The sequence below is a fragment of the Cyclospora cayetanensis genome, unplaced genomic scaffold (assembly GCF_002999335.1).
Source record: "Cyclospora cayetanensis isolate NF1_C8 unplaced genomic scaffold, CcayRef3 CcayRef3_contig_40, whole genome shotgun sequence".
NCBI lineage: Eukaryota > Apicomplexa > Conoidasida > Eucoccidiorida > Eimeriidae > Cyclospora > Cyclospora cayetanensis.
Window position 1 is genome coordinate 167,144 of NW_020312370.1, and position 23,593 is coordinate 190,736.

Below are 23,593 nucleotides of genomic sequence, written 5' to 3' on the forward strand. Positions count from 1 at the left end.
CTAGAGCCGAAGACTACGAGACAGAAACAACGGAAGGCAATGGAATGCCAGGACTGGCGGTCCCTGCTGTGTGCACTGAGCTTGCAGGGGCAGAAGCAGAAGGAGAGGTAACACTGGATATTGGGCTAAACGAAAAAGGGGCAGATCACATATGTGCAAAGTATAATACAGGTAACTTAATTAGATTCTGGATGTCGCTCACCTTTGCTGTCTTTCCGTGCGTGATGCATGCGGGCTGTGCACACTGACCCAAGGTAGCAACACTATGGTTTGACAGGAAATACCTCAATCTGCGCCGTCTGCCCAACCTAAGGCTCCTCTTTGGTAGACAAATACCTCAATGACGGGCAAGTCGGAGTACCTGAAGAAGTATCTAAAGAGCAAGGGCCCCCAACGTTCGCGGAATCCTCCTAGTTCTGGGAGCCTGAAGCTAGGTAGTGATGACGAGGATTTACGCACGGAAGGTCAGCAGGGGACCTTCCAAAAAAGTAGGTCCCGCAAGAAAGCCCTGTTTCAGGTGCTTAGGCGGGCGCCAGATGGCCACAAGTTTTTGTTCAAGGACTCTGAAGCAGAGGAACTGCCCGATTCTGACGAAGAGGAAGTAAAGGTTGTTGGTGAGGATGGGCAGACGCTGGCTCTCAGTGAGGCAGATAAGAAGAAAGTTGCCGAGCTTATTGCCAAGGAAGAGGGGAAGGAGTTACCTTCCTATGCATGGAAAGCCGGAGGCTTCACGCGGTCCCCTGGGGACGCCGAGAGGGCGGTACGGCATCTCAGACAGTCACCTGGGCGAGATTCAGAAGAGCCTAAACAGAATGAGAGATGGAAGGAGGCCTTTGCAGTCACAGGTCCTCTGCTGGAGACAGCAAGACCGCCATCGACCCCAAGTCTTCACGGGGATAGAAGAGACGAATCAGAGGAAAATACTGCTGTGTCTCATCCGAGACGTACGCATCAGGATTTGTCTCTACAATCAATGGGAAGTAAGAAGTGCACGCCGTCACTCAGGAAAAGGGCGCAAGATACAGATTCCTCACCTGCAAGGGGGGAACAAAATGCGGACCTCTCACCCCCACGGCGAGGACCAAGGGACACAGGCTTGTCTCTTCTGAAAAAGGCGAGAAGCACGGACCCGTCCCTTTCGTGTAACCGACGCGAAGAAGACCTCTCCCCTCCGAGGAAGGGAAGAAACGAGGATCTGTCTCCCCCACGGCGACCAAGGGACAAAGACTTATCTCCCCCCAAAACGAGAGGAAGTGTGGACCTGTCTCCTCCTCGTAACCGACACGAAGAAGACCTCTCCCCTCCGAGGAAGGGAAGAAACGAGGATCTGTCTCCCCCACGGCGACCACGGGAAAGAGATTTGTCTCCTCCTAGGAGGCCCACTCTCGCCTCTCGTAGTCCTTTGCCTGCGGAGAGCTCCTCTGAGCGGTATCCAGGGGCTTTAGACACATCAACTAGAGATAACTTTGCAACGCGCCATCAAGAAGAATCCGCGAGCCGCAGTGCAACCCAACGGTACGCCTTCATTTTTTTTGTTCTGTCACGCTGTGAAATGATGTCTCCTGTTTCGGTCTTTGCTGATCGGTCAGGGCAAAGAGTTAATGGAGCAGTGTTCAAGGTCTGGGTTTGAAGGTTTAACTGTACGATTTCCTTATTAGGGGTCCGTGTTAGTTCTCGTAATCGGGTATGATGCCATGGAACACTTGGGGCTTTCAAATAAAAATGCCAAGAGAGAGTCCCGGATTCGAGGCTTAGGCTTTAGTGTAGGCTTGTTCCGTTTGGGGTGTCTATTGTGCAGGGGTGGAGGAGAAGTGGCATCACAGTCGAGTCAAGTTGTGTTTAGGGACGCAGAGGGCCGCATCATCTCGGAAGAGGAATGGCTTACTCTCGAGGTCGCAAACCAAAATAACGGCAATTTCAAGGCTCAAATCCCAAATATGTTCTTACATTATTCTCTTCTATCGTAGAATGCCGGGCCCGCGGCTCAATGCGTAGCATTGCATGTTTTGTGTTTGGAGTTTGAGTCCTACTTGATGGCCAGAGACAAACCTCCAGGTTGCGCAGTTCTTAAGACCAGTTGCGAGCCCTCTGTTTTCACATGTACCTACGGAGGGTGGAGGCGGTGCTCCCTTGTATGCGGTTGCATATCTTGTTTGTTCGTTTACTTCGTTTGCGTAAACATGTTGATTGGATGCTGTGTTTGCGCGCCATAGTGGTGCACTAATTTTTATGAGCTTGAGTTGCCGTTTCTGCCTTTTCTTATCTGCAGGGAGCAAAGGGGAGGAAGAGACGCAAGGAGAGGGGCCCTGCACCGGTACGTGAACTGCCTCTACAGAGGGCCCTGACCATTCCTTTCCCAAGCCGTTATTCTCTATGCCGGAGCTCTCCAGGACTGGGTCCCATCTATACAGATGCGAGGGTTGCCTTGCAGGCGCAGGACAGCTCTGCTATTATCTCTGGTTCTTTGCTTGGGTCCTTTTTTGGTTTGTAGGTATTAGAGTGGGGCTCCGGTCTGAAACAGAAGGAAGACAGCAAATTGAAAAAAAGAGAAGAGGAAAAGCTTGCCAAGCAACCGTTTGCACGGTAAGGACAACCCGTTACTACCCTTACGACAATGCCTATTCACACGCATCACATGGCTTTGTAGAACTTATATCATTTGATAGTCAGAGGCTGTAGGTTCAATAGTTTGCTAGCCTTATACGTCACTTGTTTTTGGCACGTCTTCTTCAGATGGTAGGGGCTGCTTCGGCCCTGCCCGTGTATCTATTCCCTAATATTTGTGTGCCCTTGTTCATGATTTCTTACTCATTGGCCTTTTATTCGTCCCATATTTCCAGGTATGAAATCGATCAAGAATACGACGCGGATCTTAGATCCCGCGATAGATGGGCAGACCCCTTGGGAGGGACCTCTTCGAGCAAGCAGCCCAATCGAGGAGCAAAGACGCAACAGGAAGAAGAGACACAAGATGCGGGAAACTCAAGTGAATCACACAAATCGTTTTGCTTCCTTCTAGTCTTCGCGCTGCTCTTTTTTACGTTAACTGTTCAACAGTAGTTATATTTCTTAACTTGCCATTCCGTTAGGGCTGCTGAAAGTCTTTTTCTTTCAAGAAACCAGTGCGATGTACGTTATTCTACCGTCCACGCTTTTCTTCCGCGCCCTCTTTTGACCTGCATCAATATGGTTTACTGTCCCAGCCACTAGCCGGGCAGTTACGGGTATCTGTCTGGTCGTGAAATTGCAGAGAAGCCAACTTGTCCTCATGACGCTCCCCTAAATAGGTTCAACATCAAACCGGGTTATAGGTGGGATGGTGTGGTTCGCGGGAACGGCTACGAAGAGGAATATATTAAGGTCAGACAAAATGCAGCAACAGCTACAGTTGCGAAAGTGTCAGCAGGCATTCTCATTTTTCATCTAGAGCGCTCACGTGCCACATACACTGCTGTCCAGAGGCTTTTCTCAGACTACTAAAAGCATAGCAGTTCACCACTACCCTGGGGCTTCATTAAAAGAACACGGGCTTCTGATTTTCATTTCGTGAGCTGGTAATGGGGGATGCACTTTTGTGCTTGCAGGCCATTAATAGGCGTAAATGGGAAGCGGAGATGGCGCATATGAACAACACTGCAGACATGTAGCTCAACAGGGAGCTCTTTTGCTAAGCAGATACTTGACAGGCCTTCCCGCGTTATGGTAGCACTTTTCCCCCGAGATTTGGCAATTAATTTACTTACTGAGAACGGGTGGCATTGTATCCCCTATGCGTTAACAAATTATCATACATCACACCATGGGCTAGTGACCTGCACGCGTACGACTTCGCTGCGGGGAGGTTCTGCAAAGTGGCTGTCCGGCGAGCTGTACGTTACATTTTATCTAAGCTTATTAGGCCTGTACTTCTCCAGTAGGCGAAAGATGATACACTGTGGCAAATCAAGTAGTTGTAGAGATGCCAAGATTGCTTGGCACCAAAAGAGGATACCACTATCCATGTGCCATTCTGAAATTTTACTGCGGAGGGTTGCACAATGTGGCTTACGAAGATTTTTAGTTTTAGAGTCAACGTAAAAATTTGGCGACCCCAGTCCCCCGCAGAACAAGTTGTGGATCATGCCTGCGACTTCGCAGGTGTCTACACACCCAATAACGAATTTCGGACTGCAAATTTCAGCGCCACTTGCCCCGTAAAAAAACATTCATGGCAAAAACAATGCTGCCTGTATGAAGCGTATTTGCAACATCTTCCCTGTGGGCACCCACAGGGCAAAACTTGTGTTCGGGTCCGCGCGTGCTTGGTCAATTCATGGATTCTCTGGATGCCCACATGTCCCGGTTTAGCTGGCCTGCTTGGAGACTGATACCTCATTCAGAAGGCTTTCTCCTTCTAATGGTTTTATTTTGAGGACTGCTAGTTCCTTAGGGCCGACAACTTGGAACCACGTGGTACCATCTTTCTCTGTTACCAGATGCTTCTCCACTCTGTCTGCGTCCGATCGCCCTATGACCATTGAGGGCCTAAAGTTGAGCTGCAGAACAAACTTATCTGATGGTGGCGCCGCTACTGGTACACTGGCCTCAACTGTGCCTTTTTTGGATAGCTCAAAAGGTGCTTGACCAGTTCGTTCTGGCACTCCCCCATGGGCACCCCCTGCGTGATCCTCTGCCGCTTGCCCTTCGCCCGTTGATGCACTGTCTGGTTGACTGTACGGTGGGTGTTCACGCTCTGTGGAGTGTGCTGTTCCACCATGGGCTCGAGACCCATTCGGAGATAACCCACTACGGGATACCTCAGCATACTCTGTTGAAGAGCCTTTGCCTGGGGCTACGTCTGAGCTTCCGGTGTGGCTGCCCTCAGTCGCAGCATGCGGCATAGGGTGAAGTTCCTGTGCATCCACACGCGACGTGTTGCCCTCATCAGAGGCATTGTGAGGACCGTGGCCCTCCTTTGTGACCTTTTCAGAGTCTTCTTTGTCTGACTGGCTGTGAAATTGCTTATCCGATTTTTTTTCGGCCGCTGCCGGCTCAGCTTGTGATTCTTCCTCTGATGTGCGGTCGCCTCCGTGGCTGTGCGCACCGCCATTGCCCACTTCTTCCTCTGATTTGTCAGTTTCAGATTCAGCAGTGGACTCTTTACCATCTTCTTCTTCTGCATTGGTTGTCGTTTTGGCCTCTGACCCAGACCCCTTCCCCTCAGTCCCCGACTCCTTTTCGCTCAGCAGTTTGACTTGAAGATGCGAAAGAGCGGATTCTGTAGGCAGCTCAACGTGAGCATTGCTCATATCACGCTGTACTTGAAGAGAGATTGCAGGGGATGTGCTGGGCTGTAGGTCTCTCCAATTGAATACTGGAGTTCGGATGGCACTCGAGGAAGACACGATGAGCACGGCGGATAAGGACCCGAGAGCCACTATCCGATTCACTCTCGTTACCCTAAAAGAATTCGGCATTTTGAAGCTGCCTTTTGAATTTCTCACTCTTACACATAGGGAAGGGGAGCAAGTGGCTAGCAGCGTGTAAGGATGAAACACAAAAACCGGCGGACTGGCCTGTGCAGGTGGTCGCAGGGCAGGCGTAGCTGACAACAGCCAAACAGATACTGAAATAGGTGTATGTCTAGCTAGTTTTGGCCCTCAATTCTTGATATACAGATAAAAAGCCAAAACTTGAATCAACGTAGCCATTCGCGAGGCTAGAGTCCGGTCTTCGGTAAGATGCCTCACGGACAGAGTGTGCATGCATGGAGGCAACGCCCGAAACAATGGTAAGCGCTAACTTGAATAACTGTAAGAAACATTTTGACCATAGGTGTGAATATTAAGAAGTGCCTTCTACAGATGACTACCACTTATCCTTACAGTAAGAACTCTCTGCTTGCCCGTAGTAACTTCGGACTCTACGGTTCCTCATTGGGTTCACTGTATGATGTACTGGTCCAAGCTATGCTACACCACAGTGTGCGTATTATACATGGCTACAAACTATTAAAGCGTGTACGAACTGCTGTGGCTCCCCTTACAGTCTTTCTCTTGCAGTTTATGGTTAGATCCATGCTTTTAACAATAAGGATTATCTGCCTGCGCACTAATCTGTAATGTGCAACCGCATAGCAAACCAGTGTATATTTAGGCATTTATGCTACACTTCTTATGATGAATTCAGAGTTGGTGTAGAACTGGCTAGTTGGTGCAGTTGGTTGTGTATGCTCTTAGTTGCAGTTGCGTGTTAGCCCAATCCAATTTAAGCAAATTGAAACGTTCCATCAATGGACTCCGTAGTGTACAGCGCTAAGCTACATTTCGGGCAATTTCCATTACACTAGCGTTTAATAACTAGAAGTTATCAAATAATGGATCGAAACGCTAAACTGTTCGCAAACCTAAATAAATACAGAGTGTAAGCTCCCTACTAAAAGACGCATTGTTATGTGTGTCTTCAACGCTTCATCTGAGGTCTCCGCAGGGAGACACTTATTTACAGACTCAATGTTAGTCCAATAGAATGAAATAAAGTGCTTATTAAACGAGCTCCGTGCCTTTCCTGCGTGCGCCCCTCAAAGTGCCAGACATGAGGGAAAAGGGACAGCTAAGATGGGCCTTGCTGACCCTTTATGCACCCCAAGCATTCACATCTAGTTGTAAAGGAAACCTACTGCTCATGTACACACCTCTGTATCTTCGCTTACCTAGCTAACAGCTCTCTGCGATAAGATCAAATTGCAAGGAGCCGAATTACATACTATACTCGTTAGTAAAGCTTATGTAAATACAATTACTATTCAAGGGGCTAAAGTTAAGTTAACCAATTTCTACTGCGCCAGTTATATTTCACTAACGGGGTTTTAAGAAGTAAAAAACTAATAAATCTGCAAGTATACAGTTTTCATTGCAGAATGTTGTTTCTTTTAACAAAAAGGTGAGATACTGTGTGCGTGTGCGCTAGATTCTATGTATAGCTAGCTGTGCTCACGGTCCATATAGGGTACAGCTAGGAGAACCCGTAGTGGCGCACCGCTTCGCATTGAAATCCCTGTGGTCGCGGAGAATGGAAAATGGGAGGTCTTCCGAAAAACACTTCACTACTTTCTACTCCATTTATGCGAAGTCTAGAATCAACGCTCCCCTCACACAGATCTTAGCTGAGCGCTACAGGTGGTAGCACCGCATGGTTCAATCCAGGTGTTCGCCCTGCTCAATCACTGGCTATGGATGCAGAGTAACGTCAGACTGCCATGCAGTAAGTGTGTGGCCTCAGTCAATCCATTCAGCACTTCAATAATCTGACATTCTTCATTTAAATTGCGGAAAGAAGAAGCGTGCATGCTATGGCAGTTGAGGGTGGTGCAGGGCCGGTTGGGGCGGGAGAGGGCGGCCTGCAAGCTATGATCAACACAATAGCTCTACATTGGCAAAACACCTTGTCTGCCCACGAACATTTGTGATGCATTGGTAAGCTTTTTGCCGACCAGGAAAGTATGATAGCCGTAAGAATGGGCAGTCACTCAAACCTTTCATCCGCCGGTTGGGGAAGTGTCTTAGTTCGTACCTTTTGAGAAAGAGAGACGAGTGCTCTTTGTGACGTGTTTACTGGATGCACGAACACTTCAGTAACGGCCTTGTTCCTGAGGAGAGGGGTATCTGCTAGCAGGGACTACAGTAGATCAAGCCTTCACACGAGCAGTGACACATCGAGTAATGGCGGGATAAGCTCAACAGCAAGCTTTGAGAAGACTGAGAAGCCTGAGGCACTATCAATAGAGTGGTGTACTGGGAAATATGAAGTTTTGATAGGCAAACTCATAGCGTAGATGAACAACTGCCTTGTCAGCAGCTTACCTCAGTATAACCTGAAGTGTCGCGTGAGGTGGCGCCAGGATAGGCAGCGACTTAGCTAGTAACATCGGCCGGTGGGGCCTCCGCAATTCGATTACTTGACGGTACAGGAGCAGATGAGCATTCTTCCTACGTCTTCGGCTGACGTGTAAAGCTAAGTCAGCACTTAGAATTTAGGGATGTCGGGCTGTGTCATTGGCCCTAGCCTACAATCGAAGGTGAAACAGGAAGCAAGGCCAGAGCTAACCCCTGCTCCGAGGCACTCCCCGGCAGTGCTCTTGCAGTCATTGTGGCAGATTGAATAGCATACTCTAGAACTGCTAGCGCCTTGAGAAAGCCCAAGAACGTGTACATTCGGACCAAGTTTAACAAAAGCAGGCCACTCAATGAGCGATAAAAACAGATCAGGGAGAGGGGAAGCCTTACACGCAGGCTGCGGGGCAGTGAAGGGAATTACCGGAGAGAGTCGCAGTTGCAGACCCGCTGCAGGTCAATCCAGCGCTGAAGCAAGCTTACTTTGATGCTTGAGGACTGCTGGCGTCGCTTGACATTGGAGGTGAAGTCGCTCTGTTATCCGGGAAGGTGGCGGAAAAGTGCAATGTGCTTCTTCGCTTGTTAGCGCAGCCCCCAGGATTCAATGCTGGTGCTGATGGGGTTCAGAGCACAAGGATTGGCAAGGCCAGTGCAAGTGAATGTCACTTCAACTCGGAACTGATTGCTGTCAGCATGCTCTTTTTTGTTGCGCTATGTAGAGTCGGTAGCGGAACAAGCTGCCGCCAAGTCTTCATGGGGCCGGCTCAGCAATGCAGTAAGGTAAAGCGCTTGAGCGCGCATTCCGTCGTGCTGGCCTTGCAACTGGCTCTTTACTAGGGATGTAAGCTGAATCTTTAGCAGACAAACACTGGGAATAGGCATATATCAAGGAGGAGCTAGAGGAGTTGCTACATGACGACGAGCTGCCAGCAGGATAGACACCTGCTGGTCGCTGATGCTTTGAGGTCGCTTGATGCTCCTGAACACCCCATTGCTCTGGCAAAGACATTAGCCAGTTGGCCAAAGCCTCAAGAGGAAATCAAGCGGCACCTGAATGATCTGTCGAAAAGCAAAGTGGACGGACCGACCAGTGCCTTTGGGCACAAATAAGTGTTGATGCAGAAAGAGGAAGGAAGATGGGAACGTGCGTCAGCTTAGCTGTGAATTCCTGAACAAGCTAGCCCTGAAGCAGGGCTCCTGAAGACCCTATTTGGCAAGTCGATTTGCGAAGCAATAATTTACTCAGCATTCGACTTGACGCACGCTTTTACACAAATCATTGATCATCCTAAATGACAAGCACAAAACGGCGTTCCACACCTGGACTCGCGATTTCGAGTATACCTGTATGCCGTTTGCGTTAGTTAACGCTTCACTGCAGGTGCAGCGACATCCCAATACGGCTTTCAACGAAGCAACAAAGAAGAGGTGGACGGCTGTGTACATGAATGACGTCTTAGCCTTCGGCTTTCAGGAGCACCTACTGCACGTATGGCGTGCGTTCCACCTGTTGCGGGGCAAGCGGCGCTGCGTGAATATAGGCAAGTTTTGGCTTTGCACGAAAACAGATATACCTGCATTCCCCTTTTCGTCTGGAGGGACTCAGCTGAATTTAGCAACATTTTGATGCAATTAAGGCTGTGCCTGTACCATTACTTACAACGATTTTTCGCCTTGCATCTTACTAACAATGCTTGGTTTTTGGGTTTGCTAGGATCGCTGCTCATCACTTCACCTACCTCAGAAAGGGCAGCCTATGACCTGGACAGAGGAAGCTGAAGCTGCAGCAAAGGCTCCTATAGATCTCCTTTGAGCTACGAAGGTATTCAGGCTGCCTGAAAATGAGCCTTCATTCTTCGTAACAGCAGATGCTAGTGACGCTATGGTGGATGCTATTCTCTGTCGACTAACCACGGCCTCTCCAAAACATTAAAGGGGTTGCTAGGTATGCTCATCGCCTCACCGGTAGCAGGCACTGGTGTCTGATGAGGGCGAAGAAGCTCTGCGTGGTGCTGTTAGGGCGTAACTAGATGCCAGCAGTATTCAGATAGGCGTCCAGACCTTTTTCGGAGAGCTGTACGAACTTCAATAATGCTTGAAAATGTTTCTGCTCTGGAATTTTCTCTTCCATGAGGTTTCCCACAAAAGTGAGCTAAGAGCATCACCAACTCGGTAGCCGATGGACTGTCGCTTCGGCCCAGTGCTTCACTATTATGTACCGCTACCGCCCATGTCTCAATGTATGATCCTTTAACTTTTAACACTCATGTATCCGCTTCCCGAAATCCGGAAGGGCGAAAGGAGGAAGCGTTAACACGCTGAGGATGGCCTACTAAAGCAGTGAACACAGGCGGCACTCCATGGCTTGTGCAGATTAACTTTCTCGGTGTTTTCTTTCCCCCCAAAACACATTATTATGCTCACTTGGCCATATTGCGACTTACTACACAGTTGAAAGCCCTGGCATCTATTTTGGCGGCCTAGAATACCCCCACGAGAGAAGAGAGTTTTACTACTGTGCCCGAATTGTCAGCATGTGAAACCCCGAAATCCTGAACCGAACCATTTGCTGATCCTTTCGGTCTCTCCAAGACTCTGGGTTGATGTGAATATCGACCGTGCCGCTGGATTGCGGTCACGGGTTAGCACAGCACCCAAACCGTTAATTATAGACTCATAAACGATATCTATGTTAGCCCTTACTCCGTTCTCACACAGCCCACAGAGTGTCTCAGTTATTTTCAGCTTATGACTGGAAGCTTCAATGATTACCTAGGAATATCATTACGGATGGGAATACTAAACGTATAATGCGGTCTGACGTGCGTGTACGACTCGTAGACACATTGACCGTACTGTGACCACTGAGAACTACCCGGAGGCAGGTGGACACACACAGCGCACCAACCATACTCTTTTGCAGTACTTGAGACTCTTTGCTAACAAAAATTCAATCGTTTAAGCTAAATTCCTCCCTATTCCGAGCTGATTTATGGTGCAGCAATGCACTCGTCTGTTTTTTTTGTCCTTGCATCCCTGGTGAACATTGAGGAGCCCCCCTCCATTTCAAACCTGGACCCAATGGTCGGGGGTCAGCAGCTACCTGTATCAGCAGAGGGGTTCAGAGGGTAAGTGCACGCGGATGTATACGCACAGCTCGAAAGACACAAGCACGGAACTATGATAAGCAGCAGTTGACCGTGTGTTTCAAGCCTCGAGGTTTGGTCCCCGTAAATCGGCAAGCTCTGCCAGATGATGCGAGATGCACCAGAAGGCAATCACACGAAGATGTTTTTGGCCAGGAGGCCACAGCTACTCGCAATCCGCTTAAGAATCGATGCCCGTTTTTACTGTGTCTATTTCTCTAAAGTTGGAGATGCTACAGAACTATCAAAATTAGCTTTCTAAAGAAGCTTCAACCTCCCCAAGTTATTCATGAACTTTATTGCGCCTGCAAGTGGCTCATGTGGAGGAGGAGGATCCAGAGGAAGCCACAGAAGTGCTTGATTCTAGACTCAAACGCGAGGCAATACAAGATGGCATTCTCTAGTGAAGTGCGGTAGGGAATGCTAGCCTCAGTGGTTGAGGGGTTCGTAGCCTGCAGGAAAAAAATGGCGGGCCTGTTTGATTCACAGCGGTAGTCGCCATGTAAGGCATTTCTTGCGTCACTTGTAATTCTGAGTCACTATATGCCTGAAATAGCTATCTGCATCTACATATATTGCTCAAAGCGCACCCGGCCAAGACTGCTAAGGTGTTCTCTATAGTCCGATTTATACCCAGTAATTCTTCGATATGCTGTCTCCATATTCTTTCTTATATTTTTTTAGGCCGTGGAGTGGAGCATGCTGCATGCACTGGGTGAAGGTGCAAGCGAACATTACTTTATGAGGTACGAAGGCACTGGGGAACGAGATCGCCCTTTGACTCCCTTCACACATTTACTTGTTTTCTGCCTTGTCATGGCAGAAGATAGCACATTTCAACACTCCAATGACAGTGGTCGAGTGCATCAACGCTGCTGTGTTGGTTTAGTCCCTTGTTTGTTGTTGGCTAATAGGCGTGTCTGTCTCCCTGCTGAGTTCTTTCCCGCATGATGCAGCCTGTGGATTCCTCGTCTGCACTATTTTCGCCGATCTGCCTGCGTAGTGAGTGGCGAATAGGCGAAAAGTCATTTACTGTCCTGTACGCGGTTGCTTTCTGTTGACAGGTTTGGGACACAAGGGCATGTCCTTCGAAATGCGAGTGTAGTGGTGGAGTGGGCTACGCTAAATTCATGAGCTTCACTAAGAATTAATAGATAAATTATTCATTGGTTTGACTGTTGGCAATATTATTTATACCAAAGTACTGCTGGACTGATACAAGAATACACAAAATTCGTGTTCGTGTGCGCTAGGCACTAGGTACAACTAGCTGTGAATTCATGCTCGCAGTGCTCTTGAAGGGTGCATCTACGCCCACCGAGCTGTTCCTCCCCACTTATGTCGGAACTCTGAGAGAAGTAGTTGGAGGAAGGAGGAAGTTCTTTTGGTATAATCTCGGCAGCTTTCTGTGAAGGTTGTATTAAGTCTGGGGCGAATTGCTTCCCTACGGAGACCTTATATGGCGCGTTACTTTGTAAGTGGAAACAAACTGGCAGCAATTCTATACAATGCCGCTACTCTGTACTGTGAAACTGCACAGTACACAATGCTAATAGCCCTAAGCTGCACACGTAGTGCGGCACGGTGCACACTTGAAACCGGAACGCGAGCTGCATCGTTGTTCACCCAAGGTATGTTCGTATGAACAAGTTGCGAATAAGTGAAACAAGAGGAAGCTCACCAGGATCGTACAGGGGCTATGATATAAGTAAAGCGCATCAGTGTTGTTGTTAATAAAAAGTATTAAAATGTTGATGAGTTTGGCGGCAAGCAGCTTGCCAGAAACTGTCCCAAAGCTGTTGGATGCGGGCACCGGCGTCAATTGTCTGGCTGTATGAGCTAAGGGTTCAATGACAGGAATAATATGCCAAAAAGGTATTACTATCAAGATGCATCATGAGGCCGGAAAGGGCCCATGAGCACACCTAGACGCGCAGCAACAGGGGGCGTCCCGCGCTTCATTACTTTGAGTCGAGCGACGGAACTATACTGCCTACTACTCTTTGTTCCGGCCTTCTGTGGAAATGTGAATCCACTCATCACATTACTTTTGCGGGCTTTTTGCGCATTTGGACGACGAACTGAGCTGCAAGACTGCCCACCCTGTTTATTTTCCCGCCGCACGCTCGGGGTAGCCCTCGATGAAACTGGACACATGCGAATGGAGACCTCTTTAGCCCTTCTGCTTACATTTCTTACAGGGTTTTGCTACTCATATTACAAGCAAAATCCTATGTGACGCCTGAGGCATCGCGGTACGCCTGAAGAGCAGCACTGCGTATTCAGGCAAACCCTCCCATGGTACCTTTGCAGCAATAGCAAACCCGGAGTGTTACTCACTACGCCTCTTTGAATCCTTCGTGCTTGCCCCCCAGTAATGGGGTCTTTCTTCTGGCAGCCTCCGCATCCTAGCCGCATACTTCCTCCCGAAGCGTTGAGCGATCCACGGAAAGGCCATTTTTGACGCTTGCATAACGGGCAGGCTTTGCGCTTCCCTCGGTCCCCTCCCCCGTTCCTCCATTATCTTTTCGTCCAAGACAGGCGTAACGCTAGCTGCCCTACTTGAAAGCTCGGCGTCCTCGGGCAATCGGTGCTGGAATGAGACGACGACCGCTGCATTCCAAGACTGAGCAGGAGAGTCTCCCATGGAAGGTCTAAGCAAAGAAAACACATCAGTGGCTCTGATTTGGGAGACCTTACGAAAAGTGATAGCACTTTTAGTGCTTGTTTCGTGGAAGTGAAGCAGATCGTGCATCGGCCCGTTGGCAGTGTAGTGTTGGCGCGCATAACCAGCGAGAAAGACTGTCACCGGCAGCACCACGAACCATAGCAAACGCAGCAATATTGGTAGGTCGGCATGTTTGGCTAGAAGATGAGCAGCTCGTTTTCTATTGAAATATCAGATGATGCCGTTCCCCGGAGTGGGGATTTAACCAGCGATTCCAGCAGCACCAGTCAGGAGTTTGATTTGACTCCTTCGGAGCCTTCTGCTCTTGTGCCTAGCCAGGCCTCTCAACCACCTGAATGGCAGGCCGTTACTGATCGAGGCGAAGAGGCAGGTACGCCCCCTGGCTTAACTCCCAGGACAGCTAATTCGGCCTCAGTTGGTCACAGTGCTGAGCTTACTGTCTTTCCAGTGAATCCTGCAACATCTTCCCTGCAACGCGACCCTCAGCCTCAGCTTGAATGGGCTCCCGATGCTAGCTCATCGCAGCTGGACGCGGAGTATGCTCCGTCATCTAAAGCGTCGCATTACGGGAGGGAGGCCTTCGAGCCAAGGAACTCCGTCTGTTCCGTGAAGCAACAGGAGCAGCGGCAAGAGAAAAAACTGTGGAATCCCTCATCTTCCTCTCTATCGGCTCCTGAGGGCAACCCAGTGAGCGGACAGTCCCCGGTACCGGCTGCTAAAGGCAGCTTCAGAGTATCAGTCTCAACGGTGCCTCCCGGCAGGCAATCGACGGGGGGTCAACCATGCGAGGGGATTTTGAAGAGGAGAACGGAGAAGTGGACCGAACAAAGTATTATGGGGGAAGACGTAATTGGATCTAGGGGCCGTCTTTGGCTCGCTCCTGGTTCGGTCTTGTGGCGGTTCTTTCTCTGTGTGCTGGCCCTAAGGATCGGCAGCTCGCTGGCGCTGCTAGTGGTAGTGCTTACCACGCTCGGGCAGATGGGACGGGCAGTATCTTGCGTCGATATGTCCAACTGTGTGGGGGGTGGGGGCATCATGGCCTTCCCTATTTTGTTGCGGGCACTTCCAAGCTTCGGTGCCGGGATTGTGGCATACGAGGCTATCACGGGCTCCCTGGTTGCGGGGTTGGTGCTTGTGCTGGTGCCCATGGCGGGCAACTGCTACTACACGTGTCAAGCCCTTCTTAAGGGTACACGGAAAGCATATCTCGAGGAAGTGCGGGTTACCACCTGCTGCGCTGTGTGGGTTAGTGCGTGTGTGGGGGTTTTCATTCCCCCCGCCTTCTTTACGCAACAGTTCTGCAACACCTCGAGCTTTGATGTGAACGCCGCCTTGAGATCAGATAGCTTCACCGTTGAGGCTGTCTCCAGTAACATGTGCCGCCAGACGGGAATGTCGCAGGCATGCATTGCAGTGGCCCTCCTGTGCGCTTGCAGCACCGCGTTACTGCAGTTTCAACGTTACTCGCGACTCTGGGCAACTCTCCTGGCACTGGGATCGATAAAGTTCATGTTCGGAGGTTTCCTGCTTTGTTTCACAGTCATGTTTGGCGGCCAAAGCAACCAGATGATGCTAGAGGTGATGGACGACACAGGGGACGACGAGGGTCTCCAGGCTCCCATGATAATTCAACAGGGGTTGTTCTTTGCTTCCTTAAAATGGGGGGGCTTCATCCTTGCGTTTGGCAATATGGCGTGCGGCGCGTTCACTGTATGGATGGCATACCTACGCTCCAACCTTCTTTCCTGCACTAATATGGTGCTGAATTTCGTATTCTTCTTCGTAAATGCAGTGTCCTTCTTCGCCATGATGTTCCAGTTCACCACGCTCCAGGTGGTTTGCAACTACTCCTTATACCCGATGACTCAGACAAGCAGAGCACTTGCGGAAGCTGCCTTCTTCTGCACCTTCAAGCCTCAATTCATGTTTGTTTGGCTCTTTGTGGCGTTGCTTGCCTTCCTTCATCTGTTTATACTTCTCGTCAGCGCCATTCTTTTTCACAAGGAGTACTGCAGGCCAATGCTTAGAACAGGGGTTCTCGTTGCTGCACCAAGCGTTGACTCGCTACCTCCTAAATGGGGGGCTATTAAGCGATGATGCCTAGAAGGTATGGAAGGATGCAGCTTTATCGAATCACTTTTTTTACAGCCGTGCCCCACCATGTGCACGCACCACTCCCTACACGAAGGAACTCAAAGGACTCAGCCGAAGTCTGATCCTAGGGGCCTTCAAAGTGATTTACTTCATCGCTTTACCACTTGCAAAAGCGTGTTAGCTCTGTTGCACCGAAAGACGCAATCTATAAAGAGGCGCGGAAGCTAACCAGAAGACCCCAAAATTTTTCGTCGCAGCTTTAGGCCCAGGCACTTCCCTAGAGTAGTCCCTCGTACTGCTGCAAGAATTGCATATGGCATGTGAGAGGGCACAGCATAAGTGAATCCGTTGCTTACAAAATCTGCAATGTGCCTGAAGAATCACTATGCCGGTGGCAAGGCGAAGGTGTCGGGGGGGGGAAATACAATATACAATAACCTGCCTGCGGCAGGGAGGGGCAAAGGGCACACATGACCACTACGAAGCCCCTAACCAGTTCACGATTATTGGGAAAACCAATGCTTTTCCAGAGACAGCACGCCTTCCAGCTTGCTGGCAATACGCACCGGGAAAAGAAACCGTGCCGTTAATTTCCAGGTTTGGCTGCACGGTCACTTGCATCAGCCCTGACAATGGGCGAAGTAAACACCCAAGACAGCTGATGAAGTAACTGAAGCATCCGCCTGCCATGGGCTAACGAGGAAGCAGCACGTGCACATCGATAGGAAGTACACGCAATCTTTAGACATGTATCTGGTGACTGTGTGTGTGTGTGTTAGTCAATTTCTCTGTCCAAATCAGTCGCTGTCCTCGAAGGTGGTCTTCCTGCCTTGAAATTCCTGCACATTGCCAGCGTTCGCCGCCTTGGCAGAAGAGGGCGGACCGCCTCCCCGTCCGCGAAATCCACCACGGCCGCCACCTAGTACAACATTGCATACAAAAACGAACCAATCGGTCCTCCACGGAAAGAAACGGAGAAGATTGAACATCCACCAATGTTCTAGTCGGCACAATGCGGGAGAGCTAAGTCGCGTAAATGAGTTAAAACTCGACGAGATGTTCAATGGAGTAGAGCTAATTAAAAGGGCTGCTTACCACGCCCTCCGCCTCTTCCACCACCACCACCCCTGCCCCCACGTCCACCTCTGCCACCCCGGTCTCCGCCAGCTCCTCTTGGCAATGCATATGCAACCCAAATCGTCCTGCCGTCAAGCTCTGTGTTGTTGTACTCTAGCGCCTTTGTGGCGGAATCCACTGAATCGAACTCTAAGAAGGCCTGGCCACGCGGCTTGCCGCTGTCCTCAAACACAGGGATGCGCACTGCATGTATATCACCTGAAGACATACAGACAAAACAACTGCCATAGCCTGACACACAGCATGTATGGCATCCAAAGGGGGCAAAACAATGCTGACACAGCACCACGTCACTCTGGCTCATTGGTCTCGTAACGACTTCATGGTTGGGCCTATGTGTGTACTTTCCACCTTACCACATTCGCCAAACGCCTCGCGGATAGTCTCCTCTGTGGTGTCAAAGCTCAGATTTCTCAAGACGATTTGGTTTGAAGGCTCTGCCTTAGGGCGGTCATCCCTGGGGGTGGCGGCACCCTTTCCTCCTTCATTGCGGTTCCGATCGCCCTGCTGTTGTCTGTCTGCTGAGAGATTAATGCGAAGGTTACGTCCCTCGTACTCTGTCTGGTTGAACTCCACTGCCTTTGCCGCGCCTTCTTCAGTCTCAAAAGTGATAAATGCAATGCCTCTATCCTCCAGAATTTTTATGCGTGTGGTCGGGCCACAATCTGCCTCGAACAGCTCCTTCAGTTGATCCTGCGACCAATGAATCAAACCGTAACAGCATGCACTTTTCATCGAACGTTAGAGCACTGCAGAAGTGCGAAGAGCAAGAATACACAGTAGAGTGCAAGAGCTGTCCAACGCCTCCAGCCAAAAAGCTTTAGAAGCCTCCTATCCCCTACCAACACATTATTAGGCTAGCAAGGGTCAAACAGACTCCATTCGATATAGCAGGTGTATAGGAGGGTTGACGCAGTGTGCTGCCCAGGGTGCAACGATGCGCGACCCGCTGGAACCTGCTAAAGTCGACGCAATGATACGCATACACATGCCTAAGCTTCGGCTCCACACTGACCTCGGTTACGGAGAACGGGAGGCCCCCACAAAAAACCTCGCATCGCATGCGAGCTGCTGAGGACTGGTCGCTAAGCTGTAGTTTCTTCTTAGGGCCTTGCTGGAGCTGGCTATCCTGTTTGCGTTTAGTAGCTGGCGCATCGATATCCATTGCTGCTGCCTGCACTTTTGCCTTCTGGGTCGGCTTCTTGGCTGGCTTTTCCTCTTCAGAGGACTCGTCGGAGTCCGAGTCCTCAACAGGCTTCTTCGTTGGTGCTGCCTTCGTCTTCGCTGCACTTTTCTTAGCCAGCACCTCCTCTTCAGAGGACGACTCATCGGAATCGGAGTTTTGAGTCATGACCTTTTTCTGAGGTGTTGCCTTATCTTTCGCCGCCACCTTCTTAGCTGGGGGCTCGTCTTCCGACGACTCGTCGGAGTCGGAGTCCTGTGGCTTGGAGGCTTTTTTCTGGGGAGTCGCCTTTGCCTTCGGCACTGGTTTTTTTGATGGAAGATCCCTTAATGAGTCGTCAGAATCAGAGTCCTGAGGCGCGCATTTCTTCTGAGCAGGTGCGGCCTTTGCCTTAGCCGTAGCCTTCTTCGCCGGGGGACCGTCGTCTGAAGAGTCGTCAGTATCCGAGTCTTGAGCCACCCCTTTCCTCTGCGGTGCTGCCTTTGCCTTGAGCATTGGCTTTTTGTGTGAAGTCTCCGCTTCGGAAGAGGATTCATCAGAGTCCGAATCCTGAGGCGCTGGCCTTTTTTGGGGAGCCGGCTTAGCTCCAGGCAGAGCCTTTCTAGGTGGAGGTGCATCGTCGGAAGAGTCATCGTCAGACTCAGAAGACTCTTCAGGCTTGACAGGCTTTTTCTGCGCCAGTGTAGCTTTAGCTTTTGCTGAAACCTTGGCGGGAGGCTCGTCTTCTGAGGACTCCTCAGAAGAAGAGTCTTGAGCAACAGGCTTCTTTTTAGCAGGAGCAGCCTTTGCCTTAGGTGTCGGCTTCCTGGAGGGTTCATCCTCGTCTGAAGACTCATCCGAGCTCGAATCTTGAGGAACGGGTTTCTTCTGAGCAGGGGCTATCTTCGCTCGAGCAACAACCTTTTTCGTAGGCACATCATCTTCCGAAGATTCAGAGTCCGAATCCTTTCTAATAGCTGATTGTGTCTTCACTGGCGTAGAAGGCTTCGCTGCTGTCCCAACCTTCTTCTTCATGGCTGCTGCATGTCAAAATGATATCGCAGCTACCTTGCAAAGTCATGGGGGGGGGGGGGGGAAGCAACAATCGAAACATGTTCCCAGCAACGCAATCGAAGCACTCGAGAACATCCATGCTGAACGGCATTCAGAATTAACGACTGAGAGTCATAATATTCCGTCTGCACATGCTTGCCTTCCACTTGACAATGAAACGCGCAAACCACTGATTTTCAAGAAAAAGAACCGCTGGTGCTCAGAGATCTTGGTGGATAAATGTCAGCCCCGTAAGGGTCAATAGTAGCAAAAACTTAATCATCAAAGCAGGATAATGGGCCCCGGCTGTCAATGAAGGTAGACCATACAAATAGAGCATGAGCACGATCATAACAAACACGTCAAAGTGCCCTTCAGATATCGTGAAGCCACCTCGGCACTTCTATAAACATTATTCGTGTAGTACACGTGTAATGCAAAATACTTTGCTATTTGCACTCCCCCAGAAGCATCAATCTCCTAACAATGGATAGCTGCAACCAATATAGACACAAAAGATACTGGCCATGAACCAAAGTGACGCAATGCAACAACTTACGAATTTCCTCTTCAGAAGAGCTCGAGTCTGACGATTCCTGCGTTCTTGACTGCCCTTTCGTTGTTCCGTTTTTCCCCGCACTTCCTGTTTTCGCTGCCACTGCTTTCTTCACAACGGCGGCACTTGGCTGGTCTTCATCGGAGCTGTCATCCGACGACTCCACGGCTCCCGGTCCTGGTTTCTTGCTTTGTACAGCTGCCTTCTTTGGTGTAAAGGCCTTCCGCGGCTGAACTTCCTCTTCGCTTGAAAGCGAATCGTCACTTACAACGGGTTGTGCGACTTTTCCTTTCTGAAACAATTTCCACAACGGACGAAAACCCACAGACCAAAAAGGAACCTTCATAAGAGCAGTGCTCCGCAGCTAGTTGGCGATACCGTTCGTCCTCTGTGGCCTACGATAACAGCGAACTCGTCGGATCGCTTGACAGGCCATTCTCTCTTTGGACTGCATGTGAAATCGTACGAGTGCCCCCGCGTGCCCCACACTACCATAGCACTCGCATTAATGCTTCCATCGATACACTCCACAGCCTACATGCTACCGAAGAAACACAATTAGAAGCAGAGCGTCGTTTCTAAGGGAAAAGGCTCACTGCCATTGTGGTTGGTTTCAAGGGAAGATACGCCGAAGGTCTTCGAAGTGGGGCACTGCGTCAAAGGTGCCCTTGCAGGCGTGCGGAATCCGTCAAATAGATTCAGATGCCCCAAAATTACAAGAAGGAGAAGGCCCAGCAAAGAATCCTCGAACAAATAATGAATACCTTCTTGTGGGGTACTAGAGCTTGGCACAGCACAGCAAAGCCAAGCCCAGTAGCTCGTATGCACCCAAGGAGCAGTGCTTTGCTGCCTCCTGGTGGGTGGGCCATCCGTCGTGAGGGCTGGCCTCAGCTATGCATTAAGGATCCACTAGAAAATTTTCTACATTAAGATTAGTATCTCTATAATGATCCACTTCTGATCTAAATAACATTATCTTCTATCACTTTCTCCTTCATAATACATTTTCGATCTCAGATTGTACTGTCATTTTTCCCCGATCGTTTTCACTAAGGCTCTCGAGCACGCTCTCCCTGGCTGCTGCAGGCACCAAATCGAGCCGTCTCGTTGAATGGGGCTCTCGAGAGCTGTATTTTTGCTTCATAGGAGCTCAGAGACTCATTTTCCGTCATCTCCTTCGTAGAAGTGCTACGAAATAGCTGGGAGCGTGGCTTGCAAGCTTGCAAGCACGGCTCTCTGCTTTGCATCTTAACGGTAGCTGGCTACGTTGACTCGATCCAGCGGCATTGCGCGCGTAAGCACTGGCTCCTTGCATGTCTTAGTACAAAAAATGGGTTCCTACGTGAGGCTATGGACTTGGCTTGTTCTTTGTGGATGCTTCTGCCTCGTCGGCTTGGAATTGGGGCACCATGCAGTGGAGTCAGCACGACTAGCAGCAACAATAGCAGCGAAGGATGAGGCAGCCGCTAAACGAGACCAAGCCAAGAGTGCCGAGGAGCTTCAGAAGGAAAAGGAACGGTTCGAAAAGCTAACCCGTGAAATCGAAAACCTGTTGCAAGACAGCAAGGATTATAAGAAAGCACTGCGTGAGGAACCCACTTCTCCTGTCAATATTAGGCTGTGGTATATCTCCCGAACACTATGGAGTATCGAAGGTTCTGCTTATGCAGCTTAGCGCTATCTGCACCTATATGAAGCAGGGCATTCTTTCCATCGTCGGCAATGTACCTTCTATCAGGCAGTTTAACTGAGAGTATTTCTGTTGGGGGTTGCACCGCATACCTACATTCTTTTATGCTCGCCGGTTTGATCTGTATGTCGGGCCATATATTCGAGGTTTCCTTAGTCGTCCCACGCCTCCCTCCCCCTTTTTTGTATCGCCTATACCTTGACCATCATCCCTTGTCCCGCTTCCTGTCTTGCAGTTAGGAAGCAACAGGAAGAGGAGGCTCGAGAATTCACTCCCCAAGAGCTTGAAGACACAGCTTTATGTACGTTTCCTGACGCCACAGGCTTATGTTGACGCTTAGTAGCAGCTCTACTTCTGCGTATCTTTCCACCCACAGTGGTTCACGGTAGCTTTTTTGAACTGTTTTCACTCAGCTTCCCTCCATTTGTCTCGGTCAGCTAGTGCCGTAGCCACAAGATGATCTCAGAAAACCTTTTGAGTCACCTCACATCTCGCCATATACTAATCCCGCTTTAAGAATTACCCCAGTGTGTTATGTGTATTTTGCCCTTGGCCTTTACAGGGCGGAAAGAGTATGAAAATTTCATAAACGCAGGGGAGCACAAGGAACGTTGGGAAAGGTTAGGCATTGTGGCTGCTGTGGGTGCGGCTGCTAGTGCCGGCCTCGCTGCCTACGGCAAGGCACACGAAAACATGGGCGGAGTTGTGCGAGACCCTTCATCAGCTCAGCTGGTGAAGCATGCAGGGACAACGGCTCTGCTAGGCGGGTCCCTGGCCCTAATCTCTTGGCTTATGCGCCGCCAGAACAAAAAGAAGCAGAAGCTGCACAATGCTAGACTAGCGCGCATGCAGTTCGAAGCGAGGACTGGGCTTAAACCCTCCGATGAGAACGTGCTCGGGCCAGATGAATCACTAATACTGATTCCACCCAAGAAGAAGCACGAGAAGAAGGTTGATGAGTGAAGAAGGACCTGTTTTACCCCTGATAGTCTCGGTCGGTTTTTTGTTTTATATATTGCACCTCCCCTCTCCCGCGTGTACTGTGACTGCTAATAATGCTTCAACGGGTAGATAGGGATTGAGGCAGTTTGGGAGTAAACCAAGCTAATACGGGCTCCAGGTGGGCTCATCAAGTCAGCTAAGCGCCGGCGCTTGGTGGCGTAGTGCAGTGTAGTGTCAAACCCTGTGGTCATAAGGGCCAAAACTTATACTTACACTCCGTTGGGCTTGCCTCATCGACACTGCTGTAACCGAAAACTGCCAACCAAGTGCCCCGAATTTGTGAGGGCGTTTGTTAAAGGCTTGCTTTTAACGGTGAATCGGTAGTCCTACCTGTGCTGTGCAACCTGCCCAACAAGCAATCGCGTGGAGATTCAAGTAGCTGGTATTGCGTCTGAGAATGCAACGATGGTTGACAAATAATAAAGTAAGGACAAAACCCAGTAAAGTGTCTGGCCAGTAAAGGTCCAAGGTGTCTTGTCTCACAACTGTACTGGTGGAGGTCCGCACATCGTTTCTTGGCAGCACGCTGAGGTTACCTCGTCCTCCTTGCTCACTTCCAGTTCACCATAATTGGGGCCTCACTGTTAGGGTTTGGAATATCAAACCGTACGGCTGAAGTGAGTTGCGGAGGTTTACTTTAATAGCCCTCGTGTTGAAATCGTGCTAGGGAGGATTTGTTTGTAGCGATTAAAGGGTACTTCGTCTACTTGCAGTTTGAGCTACAGATGGTGGAGAGCTCGAGGAGTTGGAAAGATAACTGCAAAGCACCCAGTTATCTGAAGCATTCCATGCCACATCGCTTAGTACATGCACGCTCAGAGGGTTGCAGAGTGACTTCTCCTGCAAGGCCACACGTTGCCAATAGGCATCGAAGTGCCCAAAAATTGAATTGATTTGGAAGCCCCTTTGTTATGCAGGTTCATTGCTTGCATTGTGCACATAAAATTGCAATTGGTTACGGTGTTCGTACAGCTGCTGTCAGTACTGGCAACTGATTATGATGCAATCAAAACGATACACCCAAATCCGAGTGTTACTTAACCTCAGACTGTTGTTTATTTTGCTAAATTATATCGCACTATCACTTACGGCTGCTGGGCTATGTTCCTGCGTTCTATTGTTTGCGGCTGCACACGCATGCATGGGCTTGTCCCATTTAGAAGGTGCCTCCCTCACGATTGTCCCTTTCCTGC

The 23,593-nt window shown here is 49.8% G+C and overlaps 4 protein-coding genes across 4 annotated transcripts; 3 read left to right on the top strand and 1 right to left on the bottom strand.

The window, feature by feature from the left end:
• Positions 1–340: 340 nt before the first annotated feature.
• Positions 341–3,647, top strand: LOC34623806 (BUD13 homolog). Its single transcript, XM_026334372.1, has 7 exons — positions 341–1,473; positions 1,799–1,892; positions 2,270–2,314; positions 2,492–2,583; positions 2,841–2,986; positions 3,251–3,360; positions 3,585–3,647. Exons 1-7 carry the CDS (start codon positions 341–343, stop codon positions 3,645–3,647), a joined length of 1,683 nt encoding a protein of 560 aa, XP_026190157.1.
• A 10,242-nt stretch (positions 3,648–13,889) lies between these two features.
• LOC34620445 lies at positions 13,890–15,803 on the top strand. The gene has a single exon (XM_022733696.1). It carries the CDS (start codon positions 13,890–13,892, stop codon positions 15,801–15,803), a length of 1,914 nt encoding a protein of 637 aa, XP_022588247.1.
• Positions 15,804–16,597: 794 nt separating this feature from the next.
• Positions 16,598–20,054, bottom strand: LOC34620444 (protein gar2). The gene is made up of 5 exons (XM_026334373.1): positions 19,712–20,054; positions 17,953–19,139; positions 17,294–17,630; positions 16,896–17,135; positions 16,598–16,719 (listed from the first exon to the last, which is right to left on the bottom strand). The coding sequence occupies exons 1-5, from the start codon at positions 20,052–20,054 to the stop codon at positions 16,598–16,600; spliced, it is 2,229 nt and encodes a 742-aa protein (XP_026190158.1).
• A 984-nt stretch (positions 20,055–21,038) lies between these two features.
• On the top strand, positions 21,039–22,361 carry LOC34620443. The gene is made up of 3 exons (XM_022733694.2): positions 21,039–21,294; positions 21,634–21,699; positions 21,961–22,361. Exons 1-3 carry the CDS (start codon positions 21,039–21,041, stop codon positions 22,359–22,361), a joined length of 723 nt encoding a protein of 240 aa, XP_022588245.2.
• Positions 22,362–23,593: the final 1,232 nt, after the last annotated feature.